The 19,196-nt window shown below is 43.2% G+C and overlaps 2 protein-coding genes across 3 annotated transcripts; both read left to right on the forward strand.

The window, feature by feature from the left end:
* The first annotated feature begins 6,105 nt into the window (after positions 1-6,105).
* Positions 6,106-17,892, forward strand: LOC138598166 (zinc-binding protein A33-like). The gene is made up of 2 exons (XM_069669878.1): positions 6,106-8,338; positions 17,838-17,892. Exon 1 carries the CDS (start codon positions 6,396-6,398, stop codon positions 7,812-7,814), a length of 1,419 nt encoding a protein of 472 aa, XP_069525979.1. The 5' UTR covers positions 6,106-6,395; the 3' UTR covers positions 7,815-8,338; positions 17,838-17,892.
* Positions 12,703-17,886, forward strand: LOC138598167 (E3 ubiquitin-protein ligase TRIM39-like). 2 transcript variants are annotated; one of them, XM_069669880.1, is made up of 2 exons: positions 12,703-12,729; positions 16,016-17,886. In XM_069669880.1, the coding sequence occupies exons 1-2, from the start codon at positions 12,703-12,705 to the stop codon at positions 17,402-17,404; spliced, it is 1,416 nt and encodes a 471-aa protein (XP_069525981.1). In that variant the 3' UTR covers positions 17,405-17,886. The 2 variants fall into 2 exon arrangements, with proteins under 2 accessions (XP_069525981.1, XP_069525980.1); XM_069669879.1 differs by lacking the exon at positions 12,703-12,729 and having other exon boundaries at positions 15,929-17,886.
* Positions 17,893-19,196: the final 1,304 nt, after the last annotated feature.

Consider the following 19,196-nt stretch of genomic DNA (forward strand, 5'->3'; position numbering starts at 1 on the left):
GTAGAGGGCAGCGATATGCCATTGATGCGTCTAGTCTGCCTTACCCGAAGAAGAAGAACAGACTGCAAGAACTCACGTCGTGAAATGCCAGAGAGTAGTCCTGACAGTTTGATAATCATAAGTGTAAGCTAACAAGCTATTCTTTGAATACGAGTCCAAACGGTGAACGAGAAAGAGACAGCTTTCTGTCGAGTTATTAACAGTTGAAAGTCCCGTAAAATACACATGTTGTTGTTGGTAGTCTGATGAGAGATATAGCCTACAAAACTTGCTGTTTAAGTCCAGATGCTGCTGATAAAAACCAATCAATGTTGTTTTGTAACGTATTTGTCAAACTTTGGTGTGTGTTTTATAATTGGTTTATGATGCTAAAAAGATCACTAATGCTAAGCGCTAGCTAACACTAATTAGATTGCTTACCGCTAGCTTAAGCTAACATCATTTATTCGTTAAAGTTAAAAAATTGTATTAATTGCATACAAGACCCTGCACGGCCTGGCTCCTGTGTACATAGCAGAACTATTGAACCCTTATTCTAGCGGCCGGCCTCTCTGTTCTTCGGATCAAGGCCTTTTATCAGTTCCTCAATCACACTTCAAATACAGAGGTGATCGTGCATTTGAAGTTGCAGCCCCTAAACTCTGGAACAGTCTACCCCAGAACGTTCGGTCTGCCAAATCGGTGGTCAGTTTTAACGACTGCAGTACTTGCCTCCTCAAGGCTGCTGACACCGTGGCTGATGGTTTCTCCTCTCTCAACAGGTACAGATCTCTGCACTGGATATGCCACCACGAGACATTATGTTTCACCACACTATCACGTTTCAGATGTGGGCTTCCTGACACGAACAACGAGTTGCCCGCCTGTGTCTGCCCTCTACAATATTTGCAGAACATGGCATTGTTTTCCACCTCTACCCATGGGAACATTTTAAGCCAATTCACATTAAATTTATATGTCCTCCCTCCACCGGCTCAGGTGGTCTTTGAAGTGACAGCGGGGGACACGGTAGCTTGGTTAACGTTGTTCCCAGCCACCCTGCCGTTACTAGCTGCAATGCTAACGTCAATATTAGCCGCCTCACTTAAGCCTTGCGAAGGCTCGTTAGTTGAAACCATAAAATCTATGGTTGAACTTTGCACTTCCCCCTTGCCCGATTCCTCCTTCTCCTCTTCTCCTTTTCGCCCAAAATAAAAGTGAATGAGCTTCATTTATAGTGTCTACAAAATAACATCAACTCCTATCACACCCCTTCTTTTCTGATTTGAATGACAGATCGCAAACCAACGTATATAGGTGTATACTGCCACCTACTGTATCGGAATGTAACATCAGGGCTTTACATACTTTAGGGTTAAAGAAACTAACAAAAAACAAACAAAACAGAACAAAAATTCACTATATCTTACAATTTAATCCTGTATTTTTAAAGAAAAATAAAAGCCTTGCAGCATTCTCCCATTACATCTACCTTCTTATATATACTATCGTATTATCGATACTACTTTTTGCAGCGTTCACCTTTCACTTGACACGGCTGCGTCATCACTTTTAAATGATTAGCAGGGGGGAAAAGATTAAGTTGGTGGTCATCTTTACTCGCACACTCACACACACCTATTTTTAGGGCAAATGAGAGAAACACTCGCACCGTAGAGCTCTGAGAGACGCTGTGTACGTGTGTCCCGTAGTGTCATTTTCACACAGAAACACAGCAGGCCGAAATGCACTGGCTGGTCTCCGCTGTGCACCTGATATCTCGTGCACATGGGACACCTTCTCGTGAGCACCAGAAACTTTTTTACTTAGGGGCTCCATACACTGCAGCCTTTTCTCTTGGAATTATTTGATATCCTCCCAAGGACAAAAAGATTACAGCTGCATACACAGTACATGTAACTATTTATTGAAAACAAATACACTCAACATAAATTGCATTTAAGAACAAAACAGACTTTGCTTTTTGATCATGTCAAAATAAATTATTTACATAAATACATTTCACAGTTTTAAACCCATTTGTCATTTGCACAGTTGGCATTCCCTGTTGGGACACTTGAGTTTCCTTGGTTTGGAAAACAAAACGTGTAATGCCTTTGTGTATGGGTATGCTTCAGGGGCAGGTCCATATATCGAGATCCTGAGGCATGCAGTCAGGTGCTCTCCTTTATGCAAGTTTGTTTCTATTTCAGGTCAAAACTGATTTAAGGAACGAGCTCAACCATTGAATACAACCATTATGAAACACGGCACAAGATAAAATTTACACCTCGTGCTCTCTTGCATGGTTGAAAATCACTTACCCTGTTCATTGCTGAAAAGTCTTGCTCGCTGTTAACGGTGGAGACAGGGATGACCAGGGCCACTGCAGCCAGACGACTCAGACCGGGGTAGATGTCTCATTAAATTCGCTGGCCAACTGTTGCATTATCTCTCCTTGGTTTTTGTCTTTCCAGGACAGAAAAGAGTAGACAACTAAATACAGAACCATTTAAAATGAAGTATGAATTATGCCCATATTAGCTTGGAATCCTGCTTTCCTGAGAAATCACATCCCCTTCAAATTGATTTTAGAGTGAAGTTTGGAGATCATTTTTGGAACAAACACAGAAATTACATCAATACATGCCTGAGTCATGTTTAAAATAACTGTTATTATTTACATTACAATTAGGTAATTATGTATGATCAAACTACTTGTACAGGATGGACAACTGAGGCATCCTGTCCAGGGAGGAATTTCCCGGTAAGGGTCTGCAGGTGAGCAATGTTGGTCGCGTCATCCAAGGTTAGGTGCCAATACATTTTTTGCAGCAAAATAAGGACAAATAATTAATTGAAAGTTATGGTGAAAATGTATGCACGTACATCTCTATGGAATTTGGTCCACTGCTCCTCCCGAGGCCGCTCCTGTGCTTCTCACCCTCTCCTGCTCCTCTCCTCCTCATGGGTGATATTTAAGGACCCTAGTCCATCCGGGTCATCAAGGCCTTGATGAAAGCAGGATAGTAGTGACCCAGGGGTTGGGGTGCCACCTGCCTCCATGATGCTCCTCAATGCTGCGATTGTGACAGGTACCTAAATGGAAAACACAAAAACAAAACAAACACAGCCATATGAGGATCATAGTTACTATGAGAGAATTCTCCTAAATCAAAATGCATCTGGACGCTCTCTGATGTGCAGAAAATTGACGTCTGCCTTCTGGAACACCTTGGACAGCCGTTCAAGGAGGCGATATTTTTAATGTCAGCCACCAGACATCCTTTACTTCCTAGAAGTAGAATATAGTTGAGTACCAAATAATAAGATTATAAAACTGTAAGCTCTTGAATACAAAAACCAGTTGAGAGCACACCTTTATTTTCAAGTCACTTGTGCCAAGGACGGTGGCTGCTGACCTCAGTGCTGCTGTTTGATTGGCACTGTTGCAGAAGTACAAATCGAGTTCCTGGAGATGGTCTCTGAATGTACTTGACCTCTTGAGATGAGCAGCGCATGCTTCTAAACGAGCTTGTGGAAGCTGTCAGTGAGTTGCTTTGCAACCCCATTCACCCGATCTTTGTGAAAAAGTGTCAAATAATATAGCAATATTTTCATACAGTGTACAATATTTATTAGTAATAAATTCAATACCTGTCAATACTGCTGCACCATCGGTTCTAAGACCACACAGTCTGTCTGTTGGGAGCTCCTTTTTCTGGATGATGTCCTTTGCAGCAGCAAGAACCGTGTCAGCTTTGTCATCCTCCAGGGATACCATGTCGAGGAACTGGTTAAACACTCGTCCCTCTTTGTCCAGGTATCTGAAATAAAGTGCTCTTCATTGGCACATGATCTTTTTTTTTATTCACTTTTCAACAGCTCCCATATTCATACCTGATTTGTATATCGAGCTGTCGGCTTATGGAGACATCCATGGTTTCATCTATTTCCAGGCTAATGGCTTGAGATGACTTCATATCCTCCTGGAGTGGCTCCTCAATTAACCTTGCCAGGATCTCCAGCATCCTGTCTACTGTTCTGTGTACTGTGGGATCTGTAATTGTTTCTCTGATCCTCCTTTGGAATTAAGAATTCATTATTTACGATCTACATCTTTCGTAATTGCCCATTTTCAAACATCAGCTCACAACTTGTGGGGTAAGTTGACCAACCAACCGTTTATTTGTCATGATTTGACCAAACTTTCAGGAAGCGTCCATCACTTTTATCAGTCTGTGATGGAGAGACACACACGGAAGAAGGCTTTATATTTTTGACACACATATCAGTTAAATGATATCAGTTACAAAAAAAGTGTTGTAGTTGGTGATTTTGCCAGCATATAAAACCATGTTTAGCTAAAGAGTAACTTTTTTTTCCAAAATGGTGGCTATGCGGTAAGGTGAGCTTCAGTGTAGTGAAGCTTCATTTAATGTAGAGTAACTGTTAGCTTAGATCACTACATTTTTAACTTAGCTTGCCAGAAGGGCTGCACGATTAATCGTTTAACCATTGCAAATGTGATGTGCGCATGTGCAATAGTCACATCATAGGACGTGTGACTGTGAAGCTGAACAAACGAAAAGATATTGCAATGTCAGTTTTTTCCAATATCGTGCAGCCCTACTTGCCAACCAAAACAGGTTTCACAGTCAGACCCTTTGTGGATGTTAACCTCTGCAGCCCGGCTGATGTCACTTGTTCTTGATCCCTGCTGTATGAATGGAGACTAATGAAGAGTTCTAGGTGAATGAAAAATGAGACATAGACTCTTAAGCTCTGTCTCATTAGCGTGCGTCTGCATGGAAGCTTGATTGTGTGCAGTTTAAAAGCGCGCAGGTGTCAAGTATGTGTCATGACTCGTATTAAAGCACGCAGCAGAGAAGCAGCGACACCACATTGCAGGTTCAATCGATTGAGACGTGCTCTCGGACCGAGGGATGGACGGCTGATTGATCGACAGCCCTTTCACCATCTAGATTTCCACTGTGTCTCCCGCCCTCCCGCTGAATCTGTTTCTCTCACCCTCTAACACGCCAGCATCCCTCAGAAGTCAATAAAAATAAATCCTCAGTATCCATCTCCACAGTTATTTCACACAATCCTTTTGCTGTAAAGTTAAAGGAAAATGACTACTGTTGGCGTGCAACAATATGGATATTCAGATATGAACTTTAGCCCATGCATATGTTGCAGCCCATACATAGCCCAGTCACATCTGGAGGCCGCTCTCTTCCACTTTTTGAGCACTGGTAGCTTTAGAAGAGTCGTGCTCGTACAGTATAACACCAAGTAATCACACTACTGTAATGTTAATGTTACTGCTGTGGCAGGACAGCTTACTGTTCTTCGACCTAAAAGAAAGAACTCATTTCATATTTATTGTTGCTATTGCTTGACCCGCTTTAATAGCATTAAATGACTAATTCCAACAAAAACTTGACCTCAAGTCAGCAGCAGAAGAACTAGCTACGTTAAATGATAGAAATCAACCCTTGAAAAATGGTGTATTTGATATGTATTTTATAGTTTGACTCATGTCCCATCTGTTAACATGGAGGAGGCGGGCTTTATGACCTATACTGCAGCCAGTCAGCAGGGGGCGATAGAGAGGGTTTGGCTTCACTTTCAAGTAGCTGTCTGGTCTTCCTTCTTTATATACAGTTTATGCTTTTCCTTAACAGGTAATGCTACAGAAAGTCAAATCCAGGACACAAAAAATTCTGACAGCCTTGACTTAAATCTTGGATGTCCCTGAACGCACCAACACTTGTTAGTGGCTCAACAGTCTCTGTATGCAGCTGTGTCATGCTGCATTCAAGTAATTTCACAGAAACAGTAATTACCAGCTTCAACTCGTAACAGGAGTTCTTTTTTTTTTTCCTGTAAATGAATGAAATGAAATCAGTTGCTGCCTGGATGTGATGAAAACAATCTCAAACAACACCAACTTCCTCCATGTAAACAAAGGTAGAAAACAGAGCTGCTGTAACACCCAGTACTAACACTCTGTCTTTAAGGCTCCAACTTTATCGTCTCTGCTCCACTGTGACTTTAAAACCAGAAACAGGCCGACAAAGCTCCTCCCTGTTTATGACTCAACACAGACACACCAGGAAACAGGCGCACACACACACTGACACACACGCAGACAGAAGATAACTTTCACTGTGAGAAATAAAAGAGACGACTTCCACAGAGAGAGGACAGCTTCAGGAGGGAATACTGGGAAAACTGGAATACTGCCACTTCAACCAGTTACTGACTGCACACTGTACGGAGCTTTAGAAAACACACGAGTCAAAGTGAAAGTAAGTTACAGAAACTCTGTGCAGGAGGGAGTGGAGCCTCAGCAGTCTGACCTGTGTGAGCTGTCTGCCTGTCGTGAGTTTAGCTTCACTCAGAGGAAAATGGCTTCTTGTTCAGAGGAGGATCTGTGCTGTTCTGTCTGCCATGACATCTTCAAACATCCTGTCGTCCTGTCATGTAGCCACAGCTTCTGTAAAGCCTGTCTGCAGAGCTGGTGGACGGAGAAACAGGCCCAGGAGTGTCCCATGTGTAAGAGACCTTCAATGTATGAACCACCTTGTAACTTGGCGTTAAAGAACCTGTGTGAGGCCTTCTTACTGCAGAGAGATCAGAGAGCTTCATCAGACTCTGAGGCTCTCTGCAGTCTGCACTCTGAGAAACTCAGACTCTTCTGTCTGGATCATCAGCAGCCAGCGTGTGTCGTCTGCAGAGACTCTAAAAAACACTCCAACCACACATTCAGACCCATCGATGAAGCTGCTCAAGATCTCAGGGAACAACTCCAGAAATCCCTGAAGCCCTTAGAGGAGAAACTGGAGCGCTTTAAAAAAGTCAAACAAGACCGTGATGAAACAGGAAAACACATCAAGGCCCAGGCTGCAAACACAGAGGGGCAGATAAAGGAGCAGTTTAAGAAGCTTCACCAGTTTCTAGAGGAGGAAGAGGAGGCCAGAATCTCTGCACTGAGGGAGGAAGAGGAGCAGAAGAGTCAGAGGATGAAGGAGGAGATGGAGGCTGTGAGCAGAGAGATAGCAGCTCTTTCAGACACAGTCAGAGCCACAGAGGAGGAGCTGAGAGCTGCAGACGTCTCATTCCTGCTCAACTACAAGGCTGCAGTGCAAAGAGTCCAGCAGCGCCCCCTGCTGGAGGATCCACAGCTGCCCTCAGGAGCTCTGATAGATGTGGCCAAACACCTGGGCAACCTGAGCTTCAACATCTGGAACAAGATGAAGGACATGGTCTCCTACACTCCTGTGATTCTGGACCCAAACACTGCTGGTTCAGAACTCATCCTGTCTGAAGATCTGACCAGTGTGAGACGAGGAGAGAGACAGCAGCTTCCTGATAATCCAGAGAGGATTCATTATGATTTTAATCACTGCTCTGTCCTGGGCTCTGAGGGCTTCAACTCAGGGACTCACAGCTGGGACGTCGAGGTTGGACAGAACACGTGCTGGGACGTGGCTGTGTGTGAGGAGTCTACAGACAGGAAGAGAGACATTGACTCTGGATTATGGAGAATAGAGTTTTATAGTGATAAATACGGAGCATTCACCCCGTCAGGTGAACGCATTGCTCTGTCAGTGAGAGGACGGCCTCAGAGGATCAGAGTGCATCTGGACTGGGACAGAGGAAAGCTGTCATTCTCTGATCCTGACACTAACACACACATACACACCTTCACACACACTTTCACTGACAAGCTGTTTCCATACATTTGTATTTATGATTCACGTCCTCTGAAGATCTCACCAGTGAAGGTCTCTGTAACAGTGGGACAGAAAAGTCAGAGACGATGATGATGATGGAGTCAGGTGATGAACTGCTCACATGTTGTTCTTATCTTTACATAAAGTCACATTTTTACAGCTTACATGATAAACAGATGAAACTTGGCTCAGTTCAGATGACAGACGTGTATTTTCTCTCTCTCTCTTTTGTAATCAGGTTCTCAGATACTTTGTTTCATGTGCCGAGGTTTTCACAAATCTGTCGTCTTCTCAAATCAATGAAGGTGAATGGAGTTTTTATTTCTTCTGCTCCGAGTGTAAAAAATGACATTTGAACATGTCATTATGAACAGTTTGCTTTGGGGGCTTTTTAAACAGCATGTAGACAGCTTGTGTGTGATGAATTTATAGAACTGATTGTTTGCTGTGTGAAGAAATCACAACAACTCTGGAATAATTCAAGTCACAGTGATGACGTGTAATAAAGGCAGTGATCATGTTGGTGTGTGTGTGGTGTCATTAGTTAACACTTTACAGGAGAGTAAATAAACAGAAGACAGGAGTGTGTTTGGGAAATGTAGTTTTATTGTTTTGTTGTGTCATGTGTACAAACAAATGTTTCAACCAGTATGATTCAGATTCTGGGGACAATAAACATCCACCAAGGATTCAAAGTAATCTGTCCTGTAGTTTTTCAGGTATCTTGTTCTCAAACAAAGTGTTGCAAAGTGTAAAATGTGGTCCGACTGTTTGAGGAGAGATGAGGGGTCACTGATATCATAGTTTGGTTATCATGAAAACTTTAATAGTTGTCACGACATGACAAGATATGTTGCTCACTTTTGGGGAGTTGACGTGTCGGCCATCTTCATATACAGTCCATGATTTGCACATGTGACATGTCATGTTGCAGAAAGTCAAATGTAGAACAGAGAAACTTTAATTCTGACAGACCTGACTTAAATCTGGGATGTCCATGCATCCCTGAATGCACCAACATTGGGAGGGTCACAACAGTCACTGTGCGCAGCTGTGCCGTGCTGTATTCAAGTCATATCACAGTTACAGTAATTACCAGTTTCTAACTTGTAACAGGAGTTCTTATTTTAATTTTTCCTGTAAATGAAATGAAATAAAATCAGTTGCTGCTTGGATGTGATGAAAACAATCTCTAACACATGATGTACTTTAGAAAATAGTCCAGAGAAAATTATCTAACTGGCAGTAAATGAGTTAAAGTCTGCAAAACCTGAGCTTTGGGTGATTTCATGTCTGTGTTGAAGAACCAACATTCCTCCATGTAAACAAAGGTAGAAAACAGAGCTGCTGTAACACCCAGTACTAACACTCTGTCTTTAAGGCTCCAACTTTATCGTCTCTGCTCCACTGTGACTTTAAAACCAGAAACAGGCCGACAAAGCTCCTCCCTGTTTATGACTCAACACAGACACACCAGGAAACAGGCGCACACACACACTGACACACACGCAGACAGAAGATAACTTTCACTGTGAGAAATAAAAGAGACGACTTCCACAGAGAGAGGACAGCTTCAGGAGGGAATACTGGGAATACTGGAATACTGCCACTTCAACCAGTTACTGACTGCACACCGTACGGAGCTTTAGAAAACACACGAGTCAAAGTGAAGTAAGTTACAGAAACTCTGTGCAGGAGGGAGTGGAGTGAAAATATCATTCACACAGGGACCTGATCAGTGCTGAGGCTTACCGGGGATGAAAATGGGTCAACGAGGGGTGAGAGGGATCCTAGGAAATCACCCCCAATCCCACGTGACAGTCACACACACTCACACAGTGATGAAACATCAAAGACCAGGGGTTGCACAGCACACAAGAAGGGGAAACCATCACCAGGGACACCACGACCACCACCTCTGGCTCTCAGCAACTGAAAAGGGACAAAGGGAAACAAGATTCGTAGGGCACCGAAATACATGCAAGCGCCCAGCTGTTCAAGACAGGCTAGCTGGGAAGAACGCTCCATTTGCCGCTGAACAATTTTGTATGTTTGTATCTCTGTGATTTCTGATGCGGGTCAATCTTCTGCACTACAGAATGTTGGGACCAGGCAGAGAGGTAAATGGAGACATTGGTTTACAGGGTTTTTTGGGGAATAAAATAAACTTTGAACAGTATCAGAGTAGGTGAAGGGATATGTTAGAGATGATAGCCGGCTAGTAGGCTAGAGAATGGTCATATCACGGCACAGCACTTACACGAGTAGGGTCCACAGCAGGAACCCAGCACGATGATATCTCTTGTACAAAATGTAGGCCAGGTCATCTTCAAAGGAGCAAAAGACTTACCGACACAGGCCCAGTTACGATAGATGGCCTCTCTGGTAAGTTTGTTGTTAGCAGTAGCTTCTGCTAGTAGTCGCCTTTGGAGCCTGGGGAGCTCCTTCTGTCACAGCTGCACCAAATTGGCATCCCCTTACTAACAGTAAGTACTTGTTCAAAAGAATCAGTGCTCAAAGAAGTTCCTGATGTATGAGACGGTCTCACTAATTCAACTCTGACCATCTCTTCCGCGGCCTCGGGGCTGCTAGACAGTAGATCACACACCTTTGCCTGCACAGTGAGTTTGACTTGTGAACCTCAGGTATTTATGTCTTTTTAGGAAGGATGCAGGTAAGTAACCTTGTGTGCTCCTGATGTCTGCAGGTGCAAGTCACCGCTCCAGTGAAGCCGGCATGTTACGCTTGAACTGGGACACTTTTGGGGATTCTACATGGATTCTCCACACAATGCAGTTGTAGCACATTGCAGTGAGTTAAGTGTAGGTATGAGCTCCTCCAGCTGTCATCAGTCAATTCAAGGGTCTGTGCATCTGATGGTTTGGTAAAAGCTCTGTCTTACAAGACGGCAGATATTGCCCATCTCTGTTCGTCATCGCTCAAACATTTCATAAATAGAATTCCATCTTGCACGTATTTGTGCTGGGGCAAGCTCTGAAGTTGTTGCTTTTGTTTCAAAGCTTGTGTTGCCGTTGTGCTGTAATGGAAATGAGAAATTAGGGGACTAGCAGATGCAATCATGTTGTACCCTTAAAGAGGGGAAATAGTAGTGGGATAAGAATGAGGGAAACGCAGCTTATGCTTCCGCTCGTCTGTATACAGTGAGGAAGCGGAGCGCGATCTCCCCTACTGGAACCCCAAGGCATTACCAATGGATCACAGAGCAGTTAACCCATCCATTCAAGGATCTGCACCATCATCTTTGTTCCTTCCTTGCTATTACTAGCTGTGTAGCCTTAACAAGAAATACTAGTGCACCGTAATAACTAAAAATGAAACCACATCTTATGAACAGTCAATACTGTAACAACTGAAATAAAAGGAGAATGAAATTAAATCAATTATCATTTACTTTAGTCTGACACATACAACCTGTCACAATCACATGGCTAATGTGTTAAAGTGTGAATCCATCGTTAGTCGAGAGTCCCACTCCAGCTGTCAGGTGTTTTATTTAGCCTTTATTAAACCAGATTTGTCCCACTGAGATCAAAGATCTCTTTTACAACAGAGACCTGGCCAAGAATAGCAGCAACAAGGTTTCAACAATTAAAACGTATCAACATAAAAGCACATAGATTTACTGACATTACAAATGATTAGATAACACATTAAACACACAGACAGCCTGGACTCAATACATTTGACCATTCTTTTAAACTCATTTAGTCGGACTATGTTTTGCAGTTCAAGATTCAGTCTGCAGATTGTTCCATGCAGTCAGAGCAGAGAATCTAAAGCAGGGTTGCCAGGTCTGTGTGAAAAAAACAGCCCAATGGCCAATCAAAACCAGCCCAATACTAGAACTCAAAATGTACATCTGTCAAACCATATACACTGCTTTTAAAGTGTAACAGCATTGCTATCATTGCCAAATGCATTATAAAATACAAATTAATTAAACTCAGACGGTCACAGAGGTGGGTGAGAGGAGGATGCCATCAAAACTGGCATCCATCATGGACAACTCCTCTCACCCCCGGCGATCTGGTCACACAGTAACGACAAAAAGCTTTCGTGTCATCTCCAGCCACACGTCCTATCCATTCTTTGATTCTGTTTTCACTTTACCAGTCCCTTGTGTGTAGTGCTGAATGATATGGAGTCCAGATGCACTACTGCCACCGTGTGGTAGTAGTGCATCTGAAAGCTGCATTACAATCAGGCACCGATACAAACAATGGAATAAAATATATTTTTAAGTTGAGATAATATTTGCATGAACCGTTCCGTTTTTTTATAATTTAATGAGTAATCGAGTATTCGTAATTCATGACCGATCACTACTAACATGCAACTTATAAATACATTTAGAGTTTTATAGCTGTAACCTGCATTCTTTCAAATGTATCAGTGGTGAATGACAAAGATTCATATTCAAAATGGATCTTTGTTTATATGTTGCAAGGATTGCATAAGGCTTTCTGTCTGACTTATTACAATTCTCCTTTCTGCTTAATGTAATTTTACATTTTTTATTTATATGTCAACATGAATTGGTGAGAGGTAAGATCTGTTATTGTATTGAAAAGCAGAATGGCGGGTGAAAAATTCAAAACGTGATTTTTGCTATTTTGGTGACTTTGAGTGTTATTTACTCCCTCAATAATCAAGTGAAAATACACTATAAGTGATACTTATTTATCCTTTAGTGGAATACTCGGTGGTGGTTATTTGATATGTGTTTATAAGCTAATGTCAGGATCCACTTTGGTTGATTTATAATCATTGTTCTCTTCGAGGTCAACTTCCTGGTTGAGTATGGTTCTCTCATGAACGCGTGCACATGAATGCCCCATGCTTCACCAGGTGTTAGCAATCTTAAATGTACCAAGTTGGACTTTGAGATGGGGGAGGATGTAAGGGTTTTTCTTTCTTGTCTATTCTGTCCGTGCATAATGGACACTGAGCGCGCAGTATGGAGAGCTTGGTGTCGGTCTCAGTAGTTTTTGGCCCGTGAGCGGCTGGAGTAGGAATCTCCCTGAGGTGAAGCAGGTGTGTGTGGAGGCAGCGGTGAGCTTGTCCACGTCTTCCCGCACTTCTCAGCAGGTCGGTAACAAACCGAAAGCAGTATCATGATTTAAGGAGACGAGGGAAACAAAAGCTTGCAGTCTGTCCCATTCCCAAGAATGTGTTTTCACTTTATTTGCAAACGCACTGCTTTTTCCACACTGAGTAGAAGCGTGCGTCCCTGTGTGAGTGACAAGCACAAACTCGTGTTGTGAACTCTCTGCTGTATGTCCATAATGCTCCCTCTAAATAGCAAACACAGATTGCGCCATAGACTTTAGACTTTAGACCAGGTTTTTGTTGGTCTAAGGTGCAGTCGCTTTCTGCGTCCTCCAGATGGCAACGCGCCAACTGTTTGCCTGACCACACTTCATATCAAAACCAGCACGCCCACAGGTGCTATTGGTGGCGCAAGATCACTTGCTATTTACACAACATGGGCGCTGGGCGTGAAAATGACGACTGCGCCAGGTGGAAGATAGCAATGACACTTGCACTGCACGCTTTGGTGCTTTGCGCTGGGTGAACGATAGGGCCCAAAGACTTCAACTCCCATCAGAGGATGTACCAGATCCTTGAAAGGTTGGTACCTGTACTGATGGATGAGATTCAGGTAATGATTGACCTTGGAGTCATCAAGCCCTCCACCAGTGAATGGAAAAATCCTGTGGTTCTGGTGGTGAAGAAAGATGGCAGCATCTGTTTCTGCATCAACTTCCGCAAGGTAAATGCTCAGTCAGTCTTTGATGTGTTTTCATGGCGTGCGATTCTACAGCAGTTTGTTGTAAAAACAATGTTTTTGTGTAGATGATGTGACTGTTAGAAGTCAGCCAGGAAAAGTGCAATGTGCAAAATATCTCCATGCGATCAGATGGAAGGTTCCACTCCCTCTTTTCTTCAGTGACGTGCCTTGAAGTCGAGCTGAAACAACATTTCGAGAGTATCTAGCTTCCGTATCATGACGTATTTCCGAGTGAAACAGGACGTGCAGGCGGGACATATCATTAGAGGGATTTGATTTGATCATTGAGAAGTGGGCGTAGACAGACGTTCTCCACAGCGCAGTAGCTAGCTAACTGACCGAGCGTTCTTGGTGCTCTGCGGCTAAATGTTGCAGATCGATTGGTTGAAATTGTTTGGTGCTAACTTACGTAAGCACGCGTGAAATTTAGTTTTACCGGAAGAAAAAATTATCGGACTTTGATATAAGAATACGAAGAAATGGATTTCTGTATTTTTTTTGGCCTTTATTGTCAAATAGATGCACAATATTACCAGGGGTGTGATCTAAAAGGATTAAAATGACATTTGTCATTTCACCTCGACTTCAAAGAGCATTTGCTTGTAAGTTTTGTTATTTTATTTCAGTGTTTTCTGCAAATGTGGATAAAAAAAAATTAGAATTCATGGGGCGCTGGTTTAGCTCAGTTGGTAGAGCGGGCGCCCCATAGTCCTCGTCGCACTGATCGCAGGCTCGACTCTCGGTCTGCCGATCATTTGGTGCATGTCATCCCCCACTCTCTATTCCAAACATTTCCTGTCTATCTTCAGCTGTCCTGTCACTTAAAGGCAACATTTAGAATTCATACATTTGGATCAAAAAAGAAAAGCTTGTGGATAATTTAATTTGCTAAATGTAGCTTCTAGTCATAGCATGTAATTTATGGCTATTTTTAAGTCATGAATATTGCATTTTGTGTTGTGTTTGAAAAAACAGTTTGTAACCAAAGCATTGTACATTTGTATTTATTTCAGTTTTCTAAAGAAGGAAAGAAGAGAAAAGAGAACTCAGTAAAAATCCTCAACTTTACATCTGTATTTGACAATCTTTGAATCCTGTTGTTATCTATCTGTCGGTCGTATGGAACACGCCTCAGGGACAGAATAATGTATATCCCATGCCAAGACTTGAGGACCTCATTGAGAAAGTGGGCCAGGCAAAATACATCAGCACCCTTAATTTGTGCAAAGGCTACTGGCAGGTGCCACTTACTGAAGATGCCAAGTCTCTGACAGCATTTAGAACCCCTTAAGGCCTTTGGCTATTCACCAAGATGCCCTTTGGCCTGCAGGGGCACCGGCAACCTTGCAGAGGCTGATGGACAGAGTCTTGGATGGCACAGACTCCTTTGCAGCTGCTTATTTGGATGATATTGTGATCCACAGCAGCTCCTAGTCTGACCATCCCATGCATCTAAAGGAGGTTTTGCCCCAAAAAGTGTGCCCTAGCCCAACGTGATACCAGCTATCTGGGCTACGTACTGGGAGGGGGTGTCAAATCTCCCAGAACTGCTGGTAACATCCTGATTTACAGGGTTTTTTAAATCCGTACCCTTATACCCTAAGAGTAGCTCAAACTGAAAGGCGGGGACAGATGAGGCGCTGTGTGCAGTAACAGCAGAGGTGTAGAGGTGTGTTGGAAGTAAACTCAAGGGAAGCAAGGTGAGCGGATTAAAGTAGTTTGTGAACCAACACTACAGTGTGGTACAGAATGTAGCAGACATATTTGCTATTGTTGGCTTTTAATGATCCTTCTTCTTCAACCTGTGATGTTTTTATTAATCCTGTTGTGCATCGCTTTTCTGGTTTCACACCAGTCACATGATATAAACATCATCATGTGGATTGTGGAGTAATTGCTGCCAGGATGTGATGAAAACAATCTTAAATATGATGATGATGTACTTTGGAAAATAGTCCAGAGAAAATTATCAAACTGGTGGTAAATTAGTTCAACTCAGTTTTGGATGATTTCATGAAGAACAAAGGGAGAAGAGCTGCTGTAACACCCAGTACTAACACTCTGTCTTTAAGGCTCCAACTTTATCGTCTCTGCTCCACTGTGACTTTAAAACCAGAAACAGGCCGACAAAGCTCCTCCCTGTTTATGACTCAACACAGACACACCAGGAAACAGGCGCACACACACACTGACACACACGCAGACAGAAGATAACTTTCACTGTGAGAAATAAAAGTGATGACTTCCACAGAGAGAGGACAGCTTCAGGAGGGAATACTGGGAATACTGGAATACTGCCACTTCAACCAGTTACTGACTGCACACTGTACGGAGCTTTAGAAAACACACGAGTCAAAGTGAAGTAAGTTACAGAAACTCTGTGCAGGAGGGAGTGGAGCCTCAGCAGTCTGACCTGTGTGAGCTGTCTGCCTGTCGTGAGTTTAGCTTCACTCAGAGGAAAATGGCTTCTTGTTCAGAGGAGGATCTGTGCTGTTCTGTCTGCCATGACATCTTCAAACATCCTGTCGTCCTGTCATGTAGCCACAGCTTCTGTAAAGCCTGTCTGCAGAGCTGGTGGACGGAGAAACACACCCAGGAGTGTCCCATGTGTAAGAGGAGATCTTCAAAGTTAGAACCACCTTGTAACTTGGTGTTAAAGAACCTGTGTGAGGCCTTCTTACTGCAGAGAGATCAGAGAGCTTCATCAGACTCTGAGGCTCTCTGCAGTCTGCACTCTGAGAAACTCAGACTCTTCTGTCTGGATCATCAGCAGCCAGCGTGTCTCGTCTGCAGAGACTCTAAAACACACTCCAACCACACATTCAGACCCATCGATGAAGCTGCTCAAGATCTCAGGGAACAACTCCAGAAATCCCTGAAGCCCTTAGAGGAGAAACTGGAGCGCTTTAAAAAAGTCAAACAAGACCGTGATGAAACAGGAAAACACATCAAGGCCCAGGCTGCAAACACAGAGAGGCAGATAAAGGAGCAGTTTAAGAAGCTTCACCAGTTTCTAGAGGAGGAAGAGGAGGCCAGAATCTCTGCACTGAGGGAGGAAGAGGAGCAGAAGAGTCAGAGGATGAAGGAGGAGATGGAGGCTGTGAGCAGAGAGATAGCAGCTCTTTCAGACACAGTCAGAGCCACAGAGGAGGAGCTGAGAGCTGCAGACGTCTCATTCCTGCTCAACTACAAGGCTGCAGTGCAAAGAGTCCAGCAGCGCCCCCTGCTGGAGGATCCACAGCTGCCCTCAGGAGCTCTGATAGATGTGGCCAAACACCTGGGCAACCTGAGCTTCAACATCTGGAACAAGATGAAGGACATGGTCTCCTACACTCCTGTGATTCTGGACCCAAACACTGCTGGTTCATACTTCATCCTGTCTGAAGATCTGACCAGTGTGAGAGAAGGAGAGGAGCAGCAGCTTCCTGATAATCCAGAGAGGATTGATTATTATTTTAATCACTCCTCTGTCCTGGGCTCTGAGGGCTTCAACTCAGGGACTCACAGCTGGGACGTCGAGGTTGGACAGAACATGTGCTGGGAAGTGTCTGTGTGTGAGGAGTCTGCAGACAGGAAGGGAAACATTAACTCTGGATTATGGAGAATAGAGTTTTATGATGATGAATACAGAGCATGCACCCCGTCAGATGAACACATTGCTCTGTCAGTGAGAGGACGGCCTCAGAGGATCAGAGTGCATCTGGACTGGGACAGAGGAAAGCTGTCATTCTCTGATCCTGACACTAACACACACATACACACCTTCACACACACTTTCACTGACAAGCTGTTTCCATACATTTATACTAATGATTTGCCTCCTCTGAAGATCTCACCAGTGAAGGTCTCTGTAACAGTGGGACAGTAAAGGCAGAGACGATGATGATGATGGAGTCAGGTGATGAACTGCTCACATGTTGTTCTTATCTTTACATAAAGTCACATTTTTACAGCTTACATGATAAACAGATGAAACTTGGCTCAGTTCAGATGACAGACGTGTATTTTCTCTCTCTCTCTTTTGTAATCAGGTTCTCAGATACTTTGTTTCATGTGCCGAGGTTTTCACAAATCTGTCGTCTTCTCAAATCAATGAAGGTGAATGGAGTTTTTATTTCTTCTGCTCCGAGTGTAAAAAATGACATTTGAACATGTCATTATGAACAGTTTGCTTTGGGGGCTTTTTAAACAGCATGTAGACAGCTTGTGTGTGATGAATTTATAGAACTGATTGTTTGCTGTGTGAAGAAATCACAACAACTCTGGAATAATTCAAGTCACAGTGATGACGTGTAATAAAGGCAGTGATCATGTTGGTGTGTGTGTGGTGTCATTAGTTAACACTTTACAGGAGAGGCCATGGTGTCAGTCAAATAAACAGAAGACAGGAGTGTGTTTGGGAAATGTAGTTTTATTGTTTTGTTGTGTCATGTGTACAAACAGATGTTTCAACCAGTATGATTCAGATTCTGGGGACTATAAACATCCACCAAGGATTCAAAGTAATCTGTCCTGTAGTTTTTCAGGTATCTTGTTCTCAAACAAAGTGTTGCAAAGTGTAAAATGTGGTCCGACTGTTTGAGGAGAGATGAGGGGTCACTGATATCATACTTTGGTTATCATGAAAACTTTAATAGTTGTCACGACATGACAAGATATGTTGCTCACTTTTGGGGAGTTGACGTGTCGGCCATCTTTATATACAGTCCATGATTTGCACATGTGACATGTCATGTTGCAGAAAGTCAAATGTAGAACAGAGAAACTTTAATTCTGACAGACTTGACTTAAATCTTGGATGTCCATGCGTCCCTGAATGCACCAACATTGGGAGGGTCACAACAGTCACTGTGCGCAGCTGTGCCATGCTGTATTCAAGTCATATCAACAGTAATTACCAGTTTCTAACTTGTAACAGGAGTTCTTATTTTAATTTTTCCTGTAAATGAAATGAAATAAAATCAGTTGCTGTCTGGATGTGATGAAAACAATCTCTAACACATGATGTACTTTAGAAAATAGTCCAGAGAAAATTATCTAACTGGCAGTAAACCTGAGAAAAACCTGAGCTTTGGGTGATTTCATGTTGAAGAACCAACATTCCTCCATGTAAACAAAGGTAGAAAACAGAGCTGCTGTAACACCCAGTACTAACACTCTGTCTTTAAGGCTCCAACTTTATCGTCTCTGCTCCAGTTGGACTTTAAAACCAGAAACAGGCCGACAAAGCTCCTCCCTGTTTATGACTCAACACAGACACACCAGGAAACAGGCGCACACACACACTGACACACGCAGACAGAAGATAACTTTCACTGTGAGAAATAAAAGAGACGACTTCCACAGAGAGAGGACAGCTTCAGGAGGGAATACTGGGAATACTGGAATACTGCCACTTCAACCAGTTACTGACTGCACACTGTACGGAGCTTTAGAAAACACACGAGTCAAAGTAAAGTAAGTTACAGAAACTCTGTGCAGGAGGGAGTGGAGTGAAAATATCATTCACACAGGGACCTGATCAGTGCTGAGGCTTACCGGTGATGAAAATGGGTCAACGAGGGGTGAGAGGGATCCCAGGAAATCACCCCCAATCCCACGTGACAGTCACACACACTCACACAGTGATGAAACATCAAAGACCAGGGGTTGCACAGCAC

The sequence above is a fragment of the Semicossyphus pulcher genome, unplaced genomic scaffold, assembly GCF_022749685.1.
Source record: "Semicossyphus pulcher isolate SPU_LCO1_2020_fin unplaced genomic scaffold, fSemPul1.0.p SCAF_2, whole genome shotgun sequence".
Classification (NCBI taxonomy): Eukaryota; Metazoa; Chordata; class Actinopteri; order Labriformes; family Labridae; genus Semicossyphus; species Semicossyphus pulcher.

Excerpts from the sequence above, each read along its gene's own strand:
- LOC138598166 (XM_069669878.1), top strand. The coding sequence starts at position 6,396 with ATGGCTTCTTGTTCAGAGGAGGATCTGTGCTGTTCTGTCTGCCATGAC.
- LOC138598167 (XM_069669880.1), top strand. The coding sequence starts at position 12,703 with ATGGAGAGCTTGGTGTCGGTCTCAGTA. Across the intron at positions 12,730-16,015 it reads GCTTGGTGTCGGTCTCAGTA|GAGGATCTGTGCTGTTCTGT; the intron begins GTTTTTGGCCCG and ends TCTTGTTCAGAG.